Source organism: Dendrobates tinctorius, unplaced genomic scaffold, assembly GCF_039654945.1.
Source record: "Dendrobates tinctorius isolate UK_male_01 unplaced genomic scaffold, ASM3965494v1 ptg000086l, whole genome shotgun sequence".
NCBI classification, from domain to species: Eukaryota; Metazoa; Chordata; class Amphibia; order Anura; family Dendrobatidae; genus Dendrobates; species Dendrobates tinctorius.
This window is the reverse complement of record NW_027361754.1, coordinates 56,848,138-56,868,137: the sequence shown is the minus strand read 5'-3', so window position 1 is coordinate 56,868,137 and position 20,000 is coordinate 56,848,138. Positions and strand designations below refer to the sequence as shown.

General features: G+C 41.0%; 1 protein-coding gene across 1 annotated transcript in view; it reads left to right on the top strand.

Annotated features, from left to right (window-relative positions):
- The window catches only part of ACAP3 (ArfGAP with coiled-coil, ankyrin repeat and PH domains 3), a 180,630-nt gene that overhangs the window by 105,599 nt on the left and 55,031 nt on the right, over positions 1-20,000 (top strand). Inside the window, exons 6-10 of the mRNA XM_073585429.1 lie at positions 10,135-10,318; positions 10,471-10,515; positions 12,163-12,258; positions 12,819-12,893; positions 15,580-15,591. Coding sequence (XP_073441530.1) covers positions 10,135-10,318; positions 10,471-10,515; positions 12,163-12,258; positions 12,819-12,893; positions 15,580-15,591 — 412 coding nt within the window. The remainder of the gene's footprint in view (positions 1-10,134; positions 10,319-10,470; positions 10,516-12,162; positions 12,259-12,818; positions 12,894-15,579; positions 15,592-20,000) is intronic.

The window sequence follows — 20,000 nt, the reverse complement described above, 5'->3', positions numbered from 1 at the left end:
AAAGCAACAAAACACACTAGAAATGTGAAATCTGCTCCAAATAAAAGAAAAACTCCCCCAGTTTCATTCCAGTGCAGTTTGATGTGGGCTCCATTTGTTGCCCTACACACATCCAAACGATAGTGAAGTTCTTGCCACACACGGGTAACAGAGTGAATAATGTCTGTGATTCTCTGTTTTAAGTGATTGTCATTGACACGTTCAATGTACACGTTGCTTCACATAACCCTAAAAGTCTAAGGCTATGTGCACACGTTGCGGATTCTGCTGCGTTGTACAATAGCATTAAAGTTGATGAAAAACACTGTGCACATGCTGCGGATTTTTCCACGGATTCAAATCCGCAGCATGTCAATTCTTTGTGTGTTTCTGCAGCTTTTTGACACCGATTCCATAATAGGAATCCACAGGTGTCAAAATCTCAGTGGAAAACCGCACAAAATCCGCAGGACCCTTCACCTGCAGATTTACTTGCGGATTTAGCCAAATCCGCGCTGAAAAATCCACAGCAGAATCCGCAACGTGTGCACATAGCCTAAGGCTATGTGCACACGTTGCGGATTCGTGTGCTGATTTTTCCGCTCAGAATCCACAGTTAAGATGACCTGCGTTTTACCTGCGGATTTAGTGGAGGTTTACTGCGGATTTTATGCTGATTTGGCCTCCGATTTTACACCTGCAGATTCCTATAATGGAATAGGTGTAAAAATGCTGGGGAATCCGCACAAAGAATTGACATGCTGCGGAAAATAAACCGGTGCGTTTCCGTGATGAATTTTCCACAGCGGTTTTTGTTTTCCATAGAATAACATGGTACTGTACACCGCATGGAAAACTGCTGTGGATCTCAGTACAGACCAAAAGTTTGGACACACCTTCTCATTCAAAGAGTTTTCTTTATTTTCATGACTATGAAAATTGTAGATTCACTCTGAAGGCATCAAAGCTATGAATTAACACATGTGGAATTATATAATTAACAAAAAAAAGTGTGAAACAATTGAAAATATGTCTTATATTCTAGGTTCTTCAAAGTAGCCACCTTTTGCTTTGATTACTGCTTTGCACACTCTTGGCATTCTCTTGATGAGCTTCAAGAGGTAGTCACCGGAAATGGTCTTCCAACAGTCTTGAAGGAGTTCCCAGAGATGCTTAGCACTTGTTGGCCCTTTTGCCTTCACTCTGCGGTCCAGCTCACCCCAAACCATCTCTATTGGGTTCAGGTCTGGTGACTGTGGAGGCCAGGTCATCTGGCGTAGCACCCCATCACTCTCCTTCTTGGTCAAATAGCCCTTACACAGCCTGGAGGTGTGTTTGTGGTCATTGTCCTGTTGAAAAATAAATGATGGTCCAACTAAACACAAACCGGATGGAATAGCATGCCGCTGCAAGATGCTGTGGTAGCCATGCTGGTTCAGTATGCCTTCAATTTTCAATAAATCCCCAACAGTGTCACCAGCAAAGCACCCCACACCATCACACCTCCTCCATGCTTCACGGTGGGAACCAGGCATGTAGAGTCCATCCGTTCACCTTTTCTTTGTCACACAAAGACACGGTGGTTGGAACCAAAGATCTCAAATTTGGACTCATCAGACCGAAGCACAGATTTCCACTGGTCTAATGTCCATTCCTTGTGTTCTTTAGCCCAAACAAGTCTCTTCTGCTTGTTGCCTGTCCTTAGCAGTGGTTTCCTAGCAGCTATTTTACCATGAAGGCCTGCTGCACAAAGTCTCCTCTTAACAGTTGTTGTAGAGATGTGTCTGCTGCTAGAACTCTGTGTGGCATTGACCTGGTCTCTAATCTGAGCTGCTGTTAACCTGCGATTTCTGAGGCTGGTGACTCAGATGAACTTATCCTCCGCAGCAGAGGTGACTCTTGGTCTTCCTTTCCTGGGGCGGTCCTCATGTGAGCCAGTTTCTTTGTAGCGCTTGATGGTTTTTGCCACTGCACTTGGGGACACTTTCAAAGTTTTCCCAATTTTTCGGACTGACTGACCTTCATTTCTTAAAGTAATGATGGCCACTCGTTTTTCTTTACTTAGCTGCTTTTACCTTGCCATAATACAAATTCTAACAGTCTATTCAGTAGGATTATCCGCTGTGTATCCACCAGACTTCTGCACAACACAACTGATAGTCCCAACCCCCATTTATAAGGCAAGAAATCCCACTTATTAAACCTGACAGGGCACACCTGTGAAGTGAAAACCATTTCCGGTGACTACCTCTTGAAGCTCATCAAGAGAATGCCAAGAGTGTGCAAAGCAGTAATCAAAGCAAAACAGTATTTTCAGTTGTTTCACACTTTTTTGTTAATTATATAATTCCACATGTGTAAATTCATTGTTTTGATGCCTTCAGAGTGAATCTACAATTTACATAGTCGTGTCGTGAAAATAAAGAAAACTCTTTGAATGAGAAGGTGTTTCCAAACTTTTGGTCTGTACTGTGTGTGTGTGTGTGTGTGTGTGTGTGTGTATATACAGTGTATATATATATATATTAAATATATATATATATATTATTTATTAGTCACGTTATATGTATATATTATATACTTAAATAATCCATAGAGTGCAGCAGGCACTGTGTGCACCAAAATATATGCAAACATTGAAAATATATACTAAAAAAATGAGAAAAAAAAAAAAATATATATATATATATACACACACACACACACACACACACACACACAGATATACATACATGCGCACACACACACAGAAATAAGTGTTTCATATACTGCCGATTTTGCAAGTTTTCCCACCTAGAAAGAGTGGCGAGGTCTGTAATTTTTATCATAGGTACACTTCACCTGTGAGAGACAGAATCTAAAACTAAAAAAAGAAAAACAATCACATTTGTTTGATTTTTAAATAATTAAACTGCATTTTATTGCATGAAATAAGTATTTGTTCACCTACTAACCAGCAAGAATTCTGGCTCTCATAGACCTGTTAGTTTTTCTTTAAGAGTAGGATCTGCACTCATTACCTGTATAAAAGACACCTGTCCACACAATCAATCACACTCCAACCTCTCCACCATGGCCAAGACCAAAGAGTTGTCTAAGGACATCAGGGGCAATATTGTATACCTGCACAAGGGTGGTATGGGACAGTAGGCAAGCACCTTGTTGAGAAGACAACAAATGTTGGCTCAATTATTAGAAAATAGAAGAAACACAAGATGACTGTCAATCTTCCTCGGTGTCTGGCTCCATGCAAGATCTCACCTCATAGGGTAAGGATGATTCTGAGAAAAGTCCGGAATCAGCCCAGAACTACACGGGAGGACCTGGTCAATGACCTCAATAGAGCTTGGACCACAGTCTCATACATTATTGTTAGTAACAAGGTCACGCCAGCACATGTCCAAGCCCATTTCAAGTTCGCCAATGACCAACTAGATGATCCAGAGGAGGCATGGGAGAAGGTCATGTGGTCAGATGAGACCAAAATAGAACTTTTTGGTATCAACTCCTCTTGCCGTGTTTGAAGGAAGAATGAGTAACCCCAAGAACACCATCTTCCGTGAAGCTTTTCTGCAAAGGGGACAGGACATCTGCTCCTTATTGAAGGGAGGATGGATGGGATCATGTACCTCGAGATTTTAGCCAACAACGTTCCTCTCTGAGTAAGAGCATGAGTCGTGCCTGGGTCTTCCAGCATGACAATGGCCCGAAATACATAGCCAGGGCAACTAAGGAGTGGCTCCATAAGAAGCATTTTAAGGTCCTGGAGTGGCCTAGCCAGTCTCCAAACCTGAACCCAATAGAAAATCTTTGGAGGAGCTGAAACTCAATGTTGCCCAGTGACAGCCCCGAAACCTGAAAGATCAGGAGAAGATCTGTATGGAGGAGTGGGCCAAAATCCCTGCTGCAGTGTGTGCAAACCTGGTCAAGACCCACAGGAAACGTCTGACCCCTGTAATCACAGACAAAGGTTTCTCTACCAAATACGAAGTTCTGTTTTTCTATTGCATCAAATACTTATTTCATGCAATAAAATGCTAAATAATTATGTAAAAGTCATACAATGTAATTTTGTAGTTTTTATTTTTAGATTCTGTCTCACAGGTGAAATTTACCTACGATAAAAATTACACAGACCTCTCCATTCTTTGTATGCGGGAAAACTTGCAAGATCAGCAGTGTATCAAATACTTATTTCCCCCGCTGCATATTACAGTAGCGGCATGCTCCTGTACACAGAGGTGCTGGGCAGATTGGATTTTCTGTCTATTCGGTAGAATACAGGGTGAGCGCCATTACTTCACAATTTTGGATAATTTTGTGAGCGAGACGCTTCATCTTGGAGAAAGCACTTAATCCCCCTTGGGGCCCCCTCGCTGTGGGGCTCCTGCAGCACGGGTAGAGGCAGTCTCTGCCGCAGCTGCACAGGTTCCCTCGCACGATGGATGTATGTAGGCCACAGAGCAGCACCATCGCTCGCAGGCGGAGGGAGACAGTTTCCATAGTAACGGGTAATTAAGTGAGAATCTGTCAGAAGCAGAAGCTCCGTGTTTATGGGGGAGGGGACTGAAACTCTCCTGACGGCTTCCACGCTTACTTTTCTCCTTTTCTTCCTTTGCGCCTTTTCCAGTCCAGCGTGTCCATAGTTTTCCCTGGAGCAGAGCAGTGTATACAAGATGTCAGTCTGTACGTGGGGAAATGTATGGTCCCGTACGAACGGGCCGGAGAGAAATAGAAAGACTTGTGCCCTTCTGGGTTTTCAAGGTCATCAGATCATTTTTTGGGGTCAATACACACTTTACAATGAATCGGTGCATTTTTTTGGGGAGATTTGTCCCTATAGAATTGTTGCAGGGAAGCTATTATGGTTGGATCTTTGTTGCAGTTTCGTTACTGCTACACTGAGAACAAACCCTTGTATAATCTGGTTTAGATTGTCGTCTTTAGCCTGCTCATTTTCTTAAAAGTAAAAAAAAAAAAAATAATGTAATGATAAAATTCTAAAAATCTATCTACTTGCAGCCACCACCAGGTGGAGCTCAGGAGCCTTTCGCACTCAGTGGTATTGGTCAGTTCAATGAATAAGCAGCTAGCTCCCCCTAGTGGTTGCTGTAGGCAGATAGAATAATATTTTAATAACATTAATATATTAATAACAAGAAAAAAGGCCCCCAAAAGGTGTCCACTTCTTTTAACCTCTTAATGACCTGAGCTTTTTTTGGTTTTGCGTTTTCGTTTTTCACCCCCCTTCTTCTCAGAGCCATAACTTTTTTTAATTTTCGGTCAATATGGCCTAGTGAGGGCTTATTTTCTGCGGGACGAGTTGTACTTTTGAACGATACCATTGGTTTTAGCATGTCATGTACTCGAAAACAGGAAAAAAATTCCAAGTGTAGTGAAATTGCAAAAGAAAGTGCAATCCCACACTTGTGTTTTGTTTGGATTTTTTTGCTAGGTTCACTAATTGCTAAAACTGACCTGCCATTATGATTCTCCAGGTCATTACGAGTTCATAGACACCAAACATGTCTAGGTTCTTTTTTATCTTAGTGGTGAAAAAAAATTCCAAAGTTTGCTTAAAGAAAAAAAAATGTGCTATTTTCCGAGACCTGTATAGTGTCTCCATTTTTCTTGATCTTGGGTCGGGTGAGGGCTTATTTTTTGCATGCCGGGCTGACGTTTTTAATGACATCACTTTTGTGCAGATACGTTCTTTCAATTACCCATTATTGCATTTTAATGCAATGTCACGGCGACAAAAAAGACATAATTCTGGCTTTTTGATTTTTTTTTTCCTGCTACGCCGTTTAGCGATCAGGTTTTTTTTTTAATTGATCGGGCGATTCTGAACGTGGTGATACCAAATATGTGTATGTTTGATTTTTTTTTTTTTTTTATTTTGAATGGGGCGAAAGGGGGGTGATTTTAAGCTTTTATGTTTTTTTTATATTTTCTTTTACTATTTTTAAAAACATTTTTCTTTAGCTTTTGGCATGCTTCAATAGCCTCCATGAAGCTTCAATAGCTCGATCGGCTCTGCTACATACAGGCGATGCTCAGATCACCTTTATGTAGCAGAATTACTGCATTGCTATGAGCGCCAACCACAGGGTGGCACTCATAGCAATCCGGCATAAACAACCATAGAGGTCTCAAGGAGACCTCTGGTTGTTATGCCGACAAATTGATGACCCCCGATCACGTGATGGGGTCAGCGGTGTGCGTATTTCCGTCCCGATGGCCGGAAGCGTGCGTTAAATGCCGCTGCCAGAGTTTGACAGTGGCATTTAACTAGTTAATATAGGCGCAGGTGGATCGTGATTCCACCCGCGCCTATTGAGGGCACATGTTCAAAACAGCTGACATGTCTTGGCTTTGATCCGGGTTTACCGCCGGAGCCCACATTAAAGCAGGGGATACTGCCATCGGACGTACTATTTCGTCCGATGACAGTATGGGATTAAATACTTTAATATGCTTAAAATAAGTTTTGCAGTTGGGTTTCATTAAAAAATGTGGCATTGTTTGGATTTTACAAATATTTTGTTTCTTTGCACCTTACTGGCTCCAGAAGGAGTTTACTGGGAATCAGTCAGTGAGCTCATTTTCTGGCTAAGTTCACACAACCATATATTTAGTCCAAGTGCTGCCTGTCAAAAAAACTGACCTCATGTGGACAGTCCCGCAAGCAATATTATCCAATTAGACCTTACTGTACGTGTGAAAAAAATCCAAATGCCTGATGTGACTTGCCTATTTAAGTCAATGGGTGCCCCCTAAAAAAAAATTGGACTCCATATGAATCGACCATATAGCTTTCGAATTTTATGATTGCATTGCAGCTCTTTGGCAATTTTATTTGGCCTTGTAAATTTTAATTGCTGATGTATAAAAACAGATGCCATACGGGTTGCAAATGAATTACAATTGAGATGAAGAGAGAAAAAAGGATGGAACTATACATGATATATATATATATATATATATATATATATATATATGTATATACTGTATGTACAGTATATGTGTGTATATGTGTATATATATATATATATATATATATATATATATATGTGTAATAATTTTATACACACACGGTGTGCAGAACTATTAGGCAAGTTGTATTTGAGAGGATTCTTTATATTATTGAATAACAACTATGTTCTCAATCAACCCAAAAGACTCATAGATATCAAAGATTAATAATTTTGGAAGTTGGAGTGTTTTTTTTTAGATTTGGCTATCTTAGGAGGATATCTGTTTGTGCAGGTAACTTACAGTGCAGAATTATTAGGCAACTTAATAAAAACCAAATATATACCCATCTCACTTGTTTATTTTCACCAGGTAAAACCAATAGAGCAACACAAAATTTAGAAATAAACATTTCTGACATTCAAAAACAAAACAAAAATAAAAATCAGTGACCAATATAGCCACCTTTCTTTACGATGACACTCAAAAGCCTTCCATCCATAGATTCTGTCAGTTGCTTGATCTGTTTACGATCAACATTGCGTGCCGCAGTCACCACAGCCTCCCAGACACTGTTCGGAGAGGTGTACTGTTTTCCCTCCCTGTAGATTTCACATTTTATGAGGGACCACAGGTTCTCTATGGGTTTCAGATCAGGCGAACAAGGGGGCCATGTCATTATTTTTTCTTCTTTTAGACCTTTAATGGCCAGCCACGCTGTGGAGTATTTGGATGCATGTGATGGAGCACTGTCCTGCATGAAAATCATGTTTTTCTTGAACGATACTGACTTCTTCCTGTACCACTGCTTGAAGAAGGTGTCTTCCAGGAGCTGAAAGTAGGTCTGGGAGTTGAGCTTCACTCCATCCTCAACCTGAAAAGGTCCCACAAGTTCATCTTTGATGATACCAGCCCATACCAGTACCCCACCTCCACCTTGCTGGCGTCGGAGTCGGAATGGAGCTCTCTGCCCTTTACTGATCCAGCCTCGGGTCCATCCATCTGGCCCATCAAGAGTCACTCTCAATTCATCAGTCCATAAAACCTTAGAAAAATCAGTCTTAGGCTGGGTTCACACGTAGCGGAACTCTCGCGGAAATTACCGCAAGAGTTCCGGAATTCCATTCCGCGGGAAAATCACATTTTAAATTCCCGCGATTTTCCCACGGAAAAACTAGCATTTTGCAAGCGTAATTAGCTTGCAGAATTGCTAGCGTTGTCCAAGCAATCTGTAGCATCGCTTGGAGAACTGATTGACAGGTTGGTCACACTCGTCAAACATAGTGTTTGACAAATGTGACCAACTTTTTACTACTGAGGCTGCCTATGCAGCATCAGTAGTAAAAGATAAAATGTAAAAAATAATTAAAAAAAATAAAAAATGGTGTTATTGTTACCTTCCGATGTCCCGCGCAGCCTTCCCGCCTCTCTCCACGCTCCCGTTCCCAGTACTCCTTTGCGAAAATGCCCGCGATGACGTATGTTCTCGCGGGATCGCGACGTCTCGCGGTAATTCGCGATGACTTTTTCGATCCCGCGAGAACAGATGTCATCGCGGGCATTTTCGCAAAGGAGTACTGGGAACGGGAGCGTGGAGAGAGGCGGGAAGGCTGCGCGGGACGTCGGAAGGTGAGAATAACAATATTTTTTATTTTAAATTCTATTTTTTACAGGGATATGGTACCCAAAGCCCGGAGGACAGTCTCCTCTCCTCCGGACCGTGGGTACCATCCTCAATTGTTCTGCTTACTTTTCGCATGGTGGGCACAGCCACATGCGGAAAGCAAGCAGAACAATGCATTCCTATGCGTGCGGGATCGCCGCGATTCCACAAAATTAATGAGCATGCTGCGTTTTTTACCGCGAAGCGATTCCGCCGCGGTAAAAACCGCAGCATTAGCACAGCATTGCGGAATCCCATAGGAATGCATGGGATGCTTATTTTTCGCAGCAAAATCGCGCGGTTAAAACCACCGCGGAAACGCGAAAAAAGCGCCACGTGTGAACTCAGCCTTAAGATATTTCTTGGCCCAGTCTTGACGTTTTATCTTATGTTTCTTGTTGAAAGGTGGTCGTTCAGCCTTCCTTACCTTGGCCATGTCCCCGAGTATGGCACACCTTGAGCTTTTTGATACTCCAGTAACATTGCAGCTCTGAAATATGGCAAAACTGGTGGCAAATGGCATCTTGGCAGCTTCACGCTTGATTTTCCTCAAATCATGGGCAGTTATTTTTAGCCTTTTTTTTATCAACACGCTTCTTGCGACCCTGTTGGCTATTTGCCATGAAACGCTAGATTGTTTGGTGATCATGCTTCAAAAGTTTGGCAAGTTCAAGACTGCTGCATCCCTCTGCAAGACATCTCACAATTCTTGACTTTTCAGAGTCCATCAAGTCTCTCTTCTGACCCATTTTGCCAAAGGAAGGGAAGTTGCCTAATAATTAAGCACACCTTATATAGGGTGTTGATGTCATTAGACCACACACCCCCGCATTACAGAGATGCAAATCACCTGATTTACATAACTGGCAGTTGGCTTTCAAGTCTATACAGCTTGGAGTAGGACAACATGTATAAAAAGGATGATGTGATCAAAATACTCATTTGCCTAATAATTCTGCACACAGTGTACACACACATACATATATACACATACATGCATACACACATACATATATACACATACATGCATACACACACACACACATACATACGTACATATATATATATATATATATATATATATATATATATATATATATATATATATATATACACACTTACATACATGCACACACTCATGTGAACTTAGCCTTAGCTGTCTTATTCTGTGAGCTCCTCATTGCTGATCTTATCACCATGTTAAAGTTAAGCTCATTTTTCATGTGTTTTGTGGTTATAAATCAACTGAAGAGCTCCAAAAAAAGCCAGATAAAGGAGTTACAAACTCTTGTCAGAAGCAACTGACAGATTTTCAGTTGACTCCTTCTGCATCCAGCAATGTGCATGGAAAATGAAAGGTCAATTCATAATAGAAGTCTGGCTCACTGAGAGCACAGGAGAGCTCGGCCAAGTGTTTCGGGAAGATGGCTGTCGGTCAGCAACTGTGTACGGCAGCACTTACTTTATTGGTTTTGTGACTTTTTTTTTTTTATTATTATTGATTATGTTCATTTCAGAGATGTGAGGAAATTCAAGGAATCGAAGAAGCAGTTTGACAAAGTGAGAGAAGACTTGGATATTGCACTAGTGAAAAATGCTCAGGCCCCCCGCCATAAACCACATGAGGTAGAGGAAGCTACGGGTACCCTGACCATTACACGGAAATGCTTCCGGCACTTGGCCCTGGACTATGTATTACAAGTGAGTTTCATAAGGAATCGCGCATGCATGCTCAGCGCCAGAGGAAATGACTATTGGCTAAATGAGCGCTCCTCTATTAAATATTAGAGTGAACACGCTTGTGAAGAAATCCATTTTTATTAATTTCTTTTTTAATTTTTTTTATTTTTTAGATAAATGTCTTACAAGCCAAAAAGAAGTTTGAAATTCTGGATGCTGTAAGTATTCTAAATCCCCAAATCGTACCCCTTTTATAATGAAATGTATGGCTGTCGATGGCGTCTTGGAGACCGTATGGTCTGACGTGTCCTCGTGGGGACGCTCAATGGTCGATAACTGGACTTTTAACACCTTTGTGATGAAGCAAAGGAACTTTAACTAGGGGTAGGTTATAAAGTCTTAAATTGAGTTAGTGCTACAAGCTGTGTACAGCTACCTAAAACCAGTCCATGGGTCTCTATACTGTGTCGGGCATTCAGCTTAAAAGGACATTTGGGAGGAACATTTATTGGAGAGTTTTGCCTTTTCAGCTGCTCTCAACCAATCAGATCTACTGAGAATTCTCTCGGCATTGGTGATTGGCTGAGGGCAGCTGGTTGCTTAGAATAATCGCCCCAAATGTCCTTTTTAACTGGATGCCAGCTATATAGTATGAACTCCTAAACCTCACAAAGTCAACGGCTTATTTTACATATTTTGCTTCTTTGTGACCTACGTGTTTAAAGTGCAATTTTACCTTTGAGCCTCTTTACAACTCATCAGATCGCCCTAGCACACTCACTGATGGATTCTCAGTTGACTCATTTTTTTTTTTTTTTTTCAGCCAGCAATAGACGGTGTAACACAGAGGCTATAGAAAGCAAATACTGCAGTTGTCCACATATAAATAAATGGCTGAAAATAATCTATCTATTGGAAGATATTTGCCGGTATCTTCCCGATTTCCCGGCTGTGGGCCGGAGACTGCCCCTTGGCTCCTGCCGGCCATTTTTTTTTCTATCCCTGTAGTTTGTATTTCCAGCTCACCATACATATCCTTGTACAGTCTCGTCGGCCTTATTGTCTTATTTCCCCTAGGTACAACGTCTTCTATAATTCAGAATTTTCCATGATTCGTCTCTTCTGCTCTTGATTTATTCATCTACTATTGATTTGTAAAACAATTAATGCTTTCCTGATGCATAAATCTAGGTAATAATGAACTTTAGGCCTTTCCAGAGTCTGGTGTGACAGAACAATAATGTGGATCAATATCCAGTTTGGCTATAAAGCTGTAATTGGACCATATGTGACTATTCTGTGTATTGGCAGCGTAAATGGACCCTTTAATCACTTTACGGGGACTCGTTAAAGGAAACCTGTCACTAAGATGGATTAGGGCATCTGTGCGATGCCCTAGTAAAGCAACTAGTTACTGCACAGTTGTGCCCGTAAGTGGCCCCCAACGTGCCAATTAGTAAGGCAAGAAGAAATATGCCCTGCTCACTATCACTGCTGGGATCTATGTCAGGTCACCTATTTCAGCTCACTAAAAAGAAGAGAAGTTCACAAACTTAAGGGTCATTTTAATTTTTGCTCGAGTGCGCCATCTAGCTCAGAATTATTATTTGACTTAAGATTTGCCCGCAGTGCCACTAGGGGGAGCTCACATACAAGGTGTTACAGTTGGAGGAAGTTAGGCCACGGTTCAACCACATGGACCCCCCTATCAGTTACCGAATCGGCACCCTGTAAGAGAACTATGCAGAGACCATGAACATTGATGATTCCTTTGGACAGTAATTACCATATTTAGTGAAGATGCATTTATATGTGTGTGTATATATATATATATATATATATATTTTTTTTTATTATATCCACAGATGTTGTCGTTCATGCATGCCCAATACACCTTCTTCCAGCAAGGATATAGTTTACTAAATGAGCTGAATCCGTACATGAAGAAGCTGGCTTCGGAGGTGCGTGTACTCTACCGGGAACAACGGTGGGATCATATCTTGCCATCTTCTATAATCTCGCATGTAATGGGCCTTATCTGGTTACCGATTTTCCAGCATGTTTTGGAAAAATCTGTTGCTGAACATGAAGCTGCCCACGGTCTGATATTCGGGGCATAAACAGCGCCTCTCTTGGTCACGACTTGTGTTTTGGTATTGCAGCTGGTTTCAAACATCCTATGTTTGTGGTTTTTCAATGCATTTTTAACCATTTTTTTTTCTGCAACCAAATTTTAAAGGTCTAAATAAAATTAGAAATGCACTACATGCAAAGGATCTTGTTTTTGTAATGTTCTGTTTTGTTTTCCAACATACAATTAAAACCTAATTAAATAAAATTCTAAACTGAAACCAATTCGATTGCATAAACTTACTGTCTTAAAAACTGTTTAAATACATTTGACAAAATATATATATAATTTTTTTTTATGCTATAATGTATTGATATACTGTGCACTAAATGGCAAGCTACATAGTTCAGAAGTTTTACTCAAATTGACTCCATTTTTTTTTCTCCATAGTTGGACCAATTAGTGATTGACTCGGCTGTAGAGAAGAGGGAGATGGAGCACAAGCATGCCACAATACAGCAAAGGGTAAGTCCTCGGAGCTCAAAACCACGAAATATTTCATAGCCTTCTACTATTGATTTACTGATGAGCTAGATTAAGCCTCCGTTAACCAATAATCATGAGGATGGAGCCAATCCATATCGCTCAATAAGTCGTCATAGCTCCGTGTAAACAGTAAAATTCAATGGTTTAACTCAAAACTCAGGCACCCCAAATGCAAAACCTATGTGTGGCCCCCCACATATCTACCACGTGCTATTGATAACACTGGTGTCCTGTGTGGAGTAGGGACCCCCTTTGGCATCATGGCTCGGGTGCATCTGTACTCCTTATAGCAGCGTTCCGGGTAAAATATAAAATGAATCTGACATTGAGACCTGATAAGATAAATATATGGGTATCGGTGGGGAGAGGGGAGTAAGCGCTGTCAGACACAAGAATGGAGGGCTGAAGCTGAATATTTAACTCTATCCGCTGACCTCATGTTTTGCTGTAGAGTTGACTGATCTTTCCAAAATGGGAGGTGGGAATGACTTTTTTTGAAAATGTATGAAGTGGCCATGTCCAGAGTCCTGCAGGTCATTATTGCACCATTGTTGTCATTGTGTCTGGTTTCGCTCTTCTTTCCTATCTCTCCTCATCTCTAATTGTCTCCTTATCTTATGTGTATTTCTGATAACGCTGGAGCCCAGAATATAATGGTATTTCTGATGCCGCTATACCCTGGGAATGCTTACTGACATCTGTGAGGACAATAGATCCTGACTGCTTAGTAAATCAGCCGAGATTAGATGTAGATTCCTTGTAGTTTCCTCTGGATGGGGTGCCCGGTTTCAGGCAGGGATCACATGTTCCCTCTCTGGTAAGTTTATCACCACAGATGTTAAAAAGAAACATGAAGTCTTGTAACGAGGGCGTGCTAAATGGTCACAGGATAGGTGATTAATGCATGATCAGAAGAGGTCTGACCACCGGGACCCCCATTGATCATGTGTGATTGCCACACAGTGCACATGCGTGACCACTGCTCTGTTCACTGTCCGAGAGCGAGTGCTCACGCATGCACGTGACCGATTCCCTAAATCCATAAACGTGACTAGGGCACTGGTTGCACATGTGCAATGAAGCTCCATTCACATGGGTGACACTGGACTCCTGTTCTTGAGATCTGTAGGGGTCCCAGTGGTAGTGTCTCCATTATTCATGCAAATTTTGCTTTTGGGATAACTCCTATAAATATATTTTTTAAAGTAAAGTGGTATTCCCGTCTCCAAGATCCTATCCCAATATGTAATAGTTGGAATAATAATATTAGCAAATACCTTCAATTTGAAATGTAGTATAGTTGTTCTGATTTGCTTTGTCATTTACCCCATGTGCAGGGCATTGCAGTAGCTTATGTATCCGTGGTTACACCCACTAACAATTCACGAACTGTCACTATATGAGCGGTAATCACCATGGATACCCAAACTACTGCAATGCTTGCACATGGGGTAAGCCACGTAGCAAATCTGAAGAACTATACTACATTTCTAATTGGAGATATTTGCTATTATTATTATTATTACATCTACTACATTTTGGGATCGGATCTTGGAGATGGGAATACCACTCTAAGTTCTTTTCTAAAAGACAGAAAAAAAGGGCCTAGTTATTCCCTATGAACAGCACCCCACCCTTGTTCGTGGCTTGTTTGTTATTGCAGCACGAGCAACATTTAATGGCCTCTATACACATTAGTTGGACGAACCCTTTGATTTCAGTGGGTTTCAACAACCATTTAATGTAGAGTATATGGAAGCTTCCCCAAACAGATAATGCCGGGGAGGGGGGGAAATAAGGATCCTGAGGAGCCTGACCATAGACAACACATGAACGTTGGTCCAAGGAGCTGGGAGAGAGAGCTGTAGGTTTAAGTGCACACAAGTAGAATTATACAGTCATTGTGGTATAGATTATCAATGTAAATACATCAGTGCCATCAGGTCTAAAGGGTTTGTTTATTTAGCAATATATTATATTTTATATTGTGAAATCTAGTGACAGATCTTCCTATACCAATACTCGACGTGGTCTTTGTACAACGGCAATGCTATTTGTGGGGGAAGGGGGAGGCTCTTGTTTTTTTTTTCCTTTTTTTTTTCTTCCAAGACTGGTTTCACACTTGCGTTTTTTTGCGCTGCGTTTATGCGCATGCGTTTTTTTTTCCTATTCTTAACATGGGTGTGCATTGGCATGCGTTTGTATGCGCATGCGTTTTTTTGTAGTGTGCGCCCGGGAGCACAAAATGCATCCTGTTGCATTTTTTGTGCGTCCGACCTCTCTCAAAAAAACGCATGCACACGCAATGCTCACAAAATTCACCCAAACACACATTATAGTCTATGGGAGCGCTGACGTGTAAAAAAGAAGAAAACGCATACAAAACGCATGATGCGTTTTTTTTTGCGTGTTTGCAGCGCAGTGCAAAAACACGCAAGTGTGAAAGTAGCCTAACTTGCAAAAACCCATTATTAACTAAATACTTTTAAGTTGCCCTCCCTTTTTGCAGTTCTTCAATGTTTTATGGATATTAATCTACGTTCATAAGTAGTGAAATTGATATGACGTTATATTGTACTGGTATTAGGAGATTGCGCATAACAGGTTTTTCTTTCCCCTCTTTTTGTTCATTTTTTCTTCCATTTAAATGAATCGTGACGTGCAGACCCTATTACAGGTGAGTTGTAGACTTTATCTTTTCCTATTTGCCTTGATAAGGTTTGCATTTCTATTGTATGTGAATACACCATAAATTAACAATTGTTATGTTCGTCTTTTCATGTGAATGAACTTTGTGTAATACTACACTTCTCCTGTAGTGGCCGCTATAGGAAAATATGTGGTTGCTAAACTTTCCCAATCAAGTGATCGCCAAGACAGATCCAGCCTAAAAGGTGGTTGATAAGATGAGGCAACCCATTTATTTTAGACATCTCAGTAATTATTAGGGAGTCCCATTTCCTGAATTGGGACATTCAATCAAATAACTGCTTTCAAAAGATTTTTTTACATGTTTTTTTTTCTATTACTTTTGCATATTTTGTAAATGACTGTACATCTGCAACCTAAAGGGCCCGTTACACATAGCGATATTGCTGTAACGTCACTGGTTTTTGTGACGCAGCAGCGATATTGCTAGCGATATCGCTATGTGTGATACTTACCTCCGACCGGCTCCCCCGCTGGTTATCGCTGATCGTGCGAGAACGTCCTGGACCATTTCTCGTCGGGCGCTTCCTGCTGTGACGCCGACGAGCGACGCGTGGATGCGGGTGGGAGGACGTCAGGATCGCCGCGTCTGACAGGTAAGTAACGACCGCCGACCACTGCTAAGTCGCTGGTGAGATCTTCCTGTGTGGCAGCTCACTAGCGATCACTTAGCGATGCACCAGTGATCCTGGCCGCGTCATATCGCTAGTCGGGATCGCTGGTGCATCGCTAAGAGTAACGGTACCCTAAGGAGGAGACTGCGCAGACCCATGGAGGAATGGGGTTAACCATTTTCCATGGTCTTTTGAGCTCATGCAAAGATCATGCATTCTCAGGTCCCTCAAATTTGTCATATTGGGGGCAGCAGATCCATTAGTCAGAAGTGATGGCGCAAATTGGGAGTGTCAACCTCCTCTATTTCAGGGTGATCTCCTAACGCACATTATAATAAGTCACATGTGGATGTATCCCGGCGTCCGGATAAATTCATGTGTTCGCTGTTTGAGTAGACATGTCCTGGAAAAGCATTGTACATTAATAAAATTCTTTCTCAGAATTTGGAGTCAGTTACACTTCCACAGACCGTAATGACATTTTGGCTGATTGAATGGAAAATCGAAAGATGATACAGATCCATTTTGTGCGGTTATGTAACCTCATTATTATTACTATTGATACATTGGAGTCCAGACAGACGTATTTGTCTACAGTTTTATTTTTTTTTTATTTTTTTTTTTGTCTATGTCTGCAAGAGAGTGGAAAATCATCCTCAGCCATTAGTGTCACTCCTTAGACAACTATTGTATGATATCATATTCTTAAAGGGAAAGTATCATTAGAAAATTACCTATTAAAGTTTTTTTTGTGTTAACTTACGTGTGTGCGTACATATATTTATATTATATGTAATATATATTTATAATATATACAGTACAGACCAAAAGTTTGGACACACCTTCTCATTCAAAGAGTTTTCTTTATTTTCATGACTATGAAAATTGTAGATTCACTCTGAAGGCATCAAAACTATGAATTCACACATGTGGAATTATATAATTAACAAAAAAGTGTGAAACAACTGAAAATATGTCTTATATTCTAGGTTCTTCAAAGAAGCCACCTTTTGCTTTGATTACTGCTTTGCACACTCTTGGCATTCTCTTGATGAGCTTCAAGAGGTAGTCACCGGAAATGGTCTTCCAACACTCTTGAAGGAGTTCCCAGAGATGCTTAGCACTTGTTGGCCCTTTTGCCTTCACTCTGCGGTCCAGCTCACCCCAAACCATCTCAATTGGGTTCAGGTCTGGTGACTGTGGAGGCCAGGTCATCTGGCATAGCACCCCATCAGTCTCCTTCTTGGTCAAATAGCCCTTACACAGCCTGGAGGTGGGTTTGGGGTCATTGTCCTGGTGAAAAATAAATGATGGTCCAACTAAACGCAAACCGGATGGAATAGCATGTGGCTGCAAGATGCTGTGGTAGCCATGCTGGTTCAGTATGCCTTCAATTTTGAATAAATCCCCAACAGTGTCACCAGCAAAGCACCCCCCACCATCACACCTCCTCCTCCATGCTTCACGGTGGGAACCAGGCATGTAGAGTCCATCCGTTCACCTTTTCTGCGTCGCACAAAGACACGGTGGTTGGAACCAAAGATCTCAAATTTGGACTCATTAGACCAAAGCACAGATTTCCACTGGTCTAATGTCCATTCCTTGTGTTCTTTAGCCCAAACAAGTCTCTTCTGCTTGTTGCCTGTCCTTAGCAGTGGTTTCCTACCAGGAAGGCCTGCTGCACAGTCACCTCATAACAGTTGTAGAGATGTCTGCTGCTAGAAATCTGTGTGGCATTGACCTGGTCTCTAATCTGAGCTGTTGTGACTCAGATGAACTTATCCTCCGCAGCAGAGGTGACTCTTCCTTTCCTGGGGCTATCCTCATGTGAGCCAGTTTCTTTGTAGCCCTTGATGGTTTTTGCCACTGCACTTGGGGACACTTTCAAAGTTTTCCCAATTTTTCAGACTGATTGACCTTCATTTCTTAAAGTAATGATGGCCACTCGTTTTTCTTTACTTAGCTGCTTTTTTCTTGCCATAATACAAATTCTAACAGTCTATTCAGTAGGACTATCACCTGTGTATCCACCAGACTTCTGCACAACACAACTGATGGTCCCAACCCCATTTATAATGCAAGAAATCCCACTTATTATACCTGACAGTTCACACCTGTGAAATGAAAACCATTTCCGGTGACTACCTCTTGAAGCTCATCAAGAGAATGCCAAAAGTGTGCAAAGCAGTAATCAAAGCAAAAGGTGGCTACTTTGAAGAACCTAGAATATAAGACATACAGTATTTTCAGTTGTTTCACACTTTTTTTTGTTAATTATATAATTCCACATATTCATAGTTTTGATGCCTTCAGAGTGAATCTACAATTTTCCTAGTCATGAAAATAAAGAAAACTCTTTGCATGAGAAGGTGTGTCCAAACTTTTGGTCTGTACTGTGTATATATATATATATATATATATATATATATATTCATTCAATAAAGTGAGTTCTAGCTATGAATGGTACAGAATGAGAGGTCTGTACACACTGCCATATTGACACAATGGTTTCACAACCAGCGTGCACGACCAATCGTAACATAATACTTGACTTTTCTTTCTTGTTCTTTGTTCCTATAGTCTTCACAATTAACAATTTAAGCATGAAAAGACCTAAAAAGGCATAATGTCTCTTTCCTTCTAGCTGATCTCATCCTCAAGTGCTTGCTACAGTGTAGCACAGGAATGAGAAGTGACATTTGGTGAGCAGGGCTGTCTGGTGTCTGACTTTTGTGAACTTCTAGTTCTAGTATCTCTCAGAACAGAAGTTAATAAAAGGTCAGGGATCAATGTGTACATGTCATTACTAAGAGCAGTGCCACAAGGCAAGTTTTATTTATATATATATATATATATATATATATATATATATATATATATATATAATATTTTCTTTCCATTATCCAGTGTCTCATTGAATGGAGAAAAATGATCGCTGGCGCCTACAATGATACGTGGATGAAATAACTGTTTAGTAATTTAGGTTTTCAAAAACACTGACAAATGTTGTATATAAGTAGATTTAAAATATTGGTAAATATCCTACTGTATCCTCACCCATCCCTGTAGACTGTGAGCCCTCGCGGGCAGGGTCCCCTCTCCTTATGTACTTGTGTGTCCCTTGTCTTACACATGTTTATTATACCTGTCTATATTTCCCCTTTTCACATGTAAAGCGCCATGGAATAAATGGCGCTATATAAATGCATAATAATAATTTATAAGATGTGAGCCTCGTGCTAAACCTTGCCTGCTTTTTACAAAAACTTCCCAGATGGGCAGAAAATGGGAAAAATAGTCAAATATGTGTGCCACTAGTATTTGCAGCTTCTTAATAGAATATCGCCTTTTAAATTTGGTTCATGCCGCCTTTTTGTGAATTTTATGCATTTTTGCTTATTAAATTTTCACGATGTACGGTTCAGTGCATTTCGATGGACTGCAACTGCCCAAAACCGCATGGCTGCCGTGGTCCTCTAGGCTTCGGCTGGGTACCATCAGCAGCTTGGCTATTCATCATGTCCGTTGTTACAATATGGCGCCCTCCCCTCCGGATAACTGAAGGCATTGAGGAGCCGGAGTAAATGGTGCATTCGTGCGTCCGCAATCCGATACTATATCTCTTCCCACTTGATGAAATATTAGTAGTGATGAAAAGGTTAAAGCATGGCTGGTATCGGAGAGGAGGGGAAGACAGATGGGCCTCGCTCATTACCACCCTTGGCGTGTGCTTCTTTTGCCTATTGGCATTGCTCCTTTCACA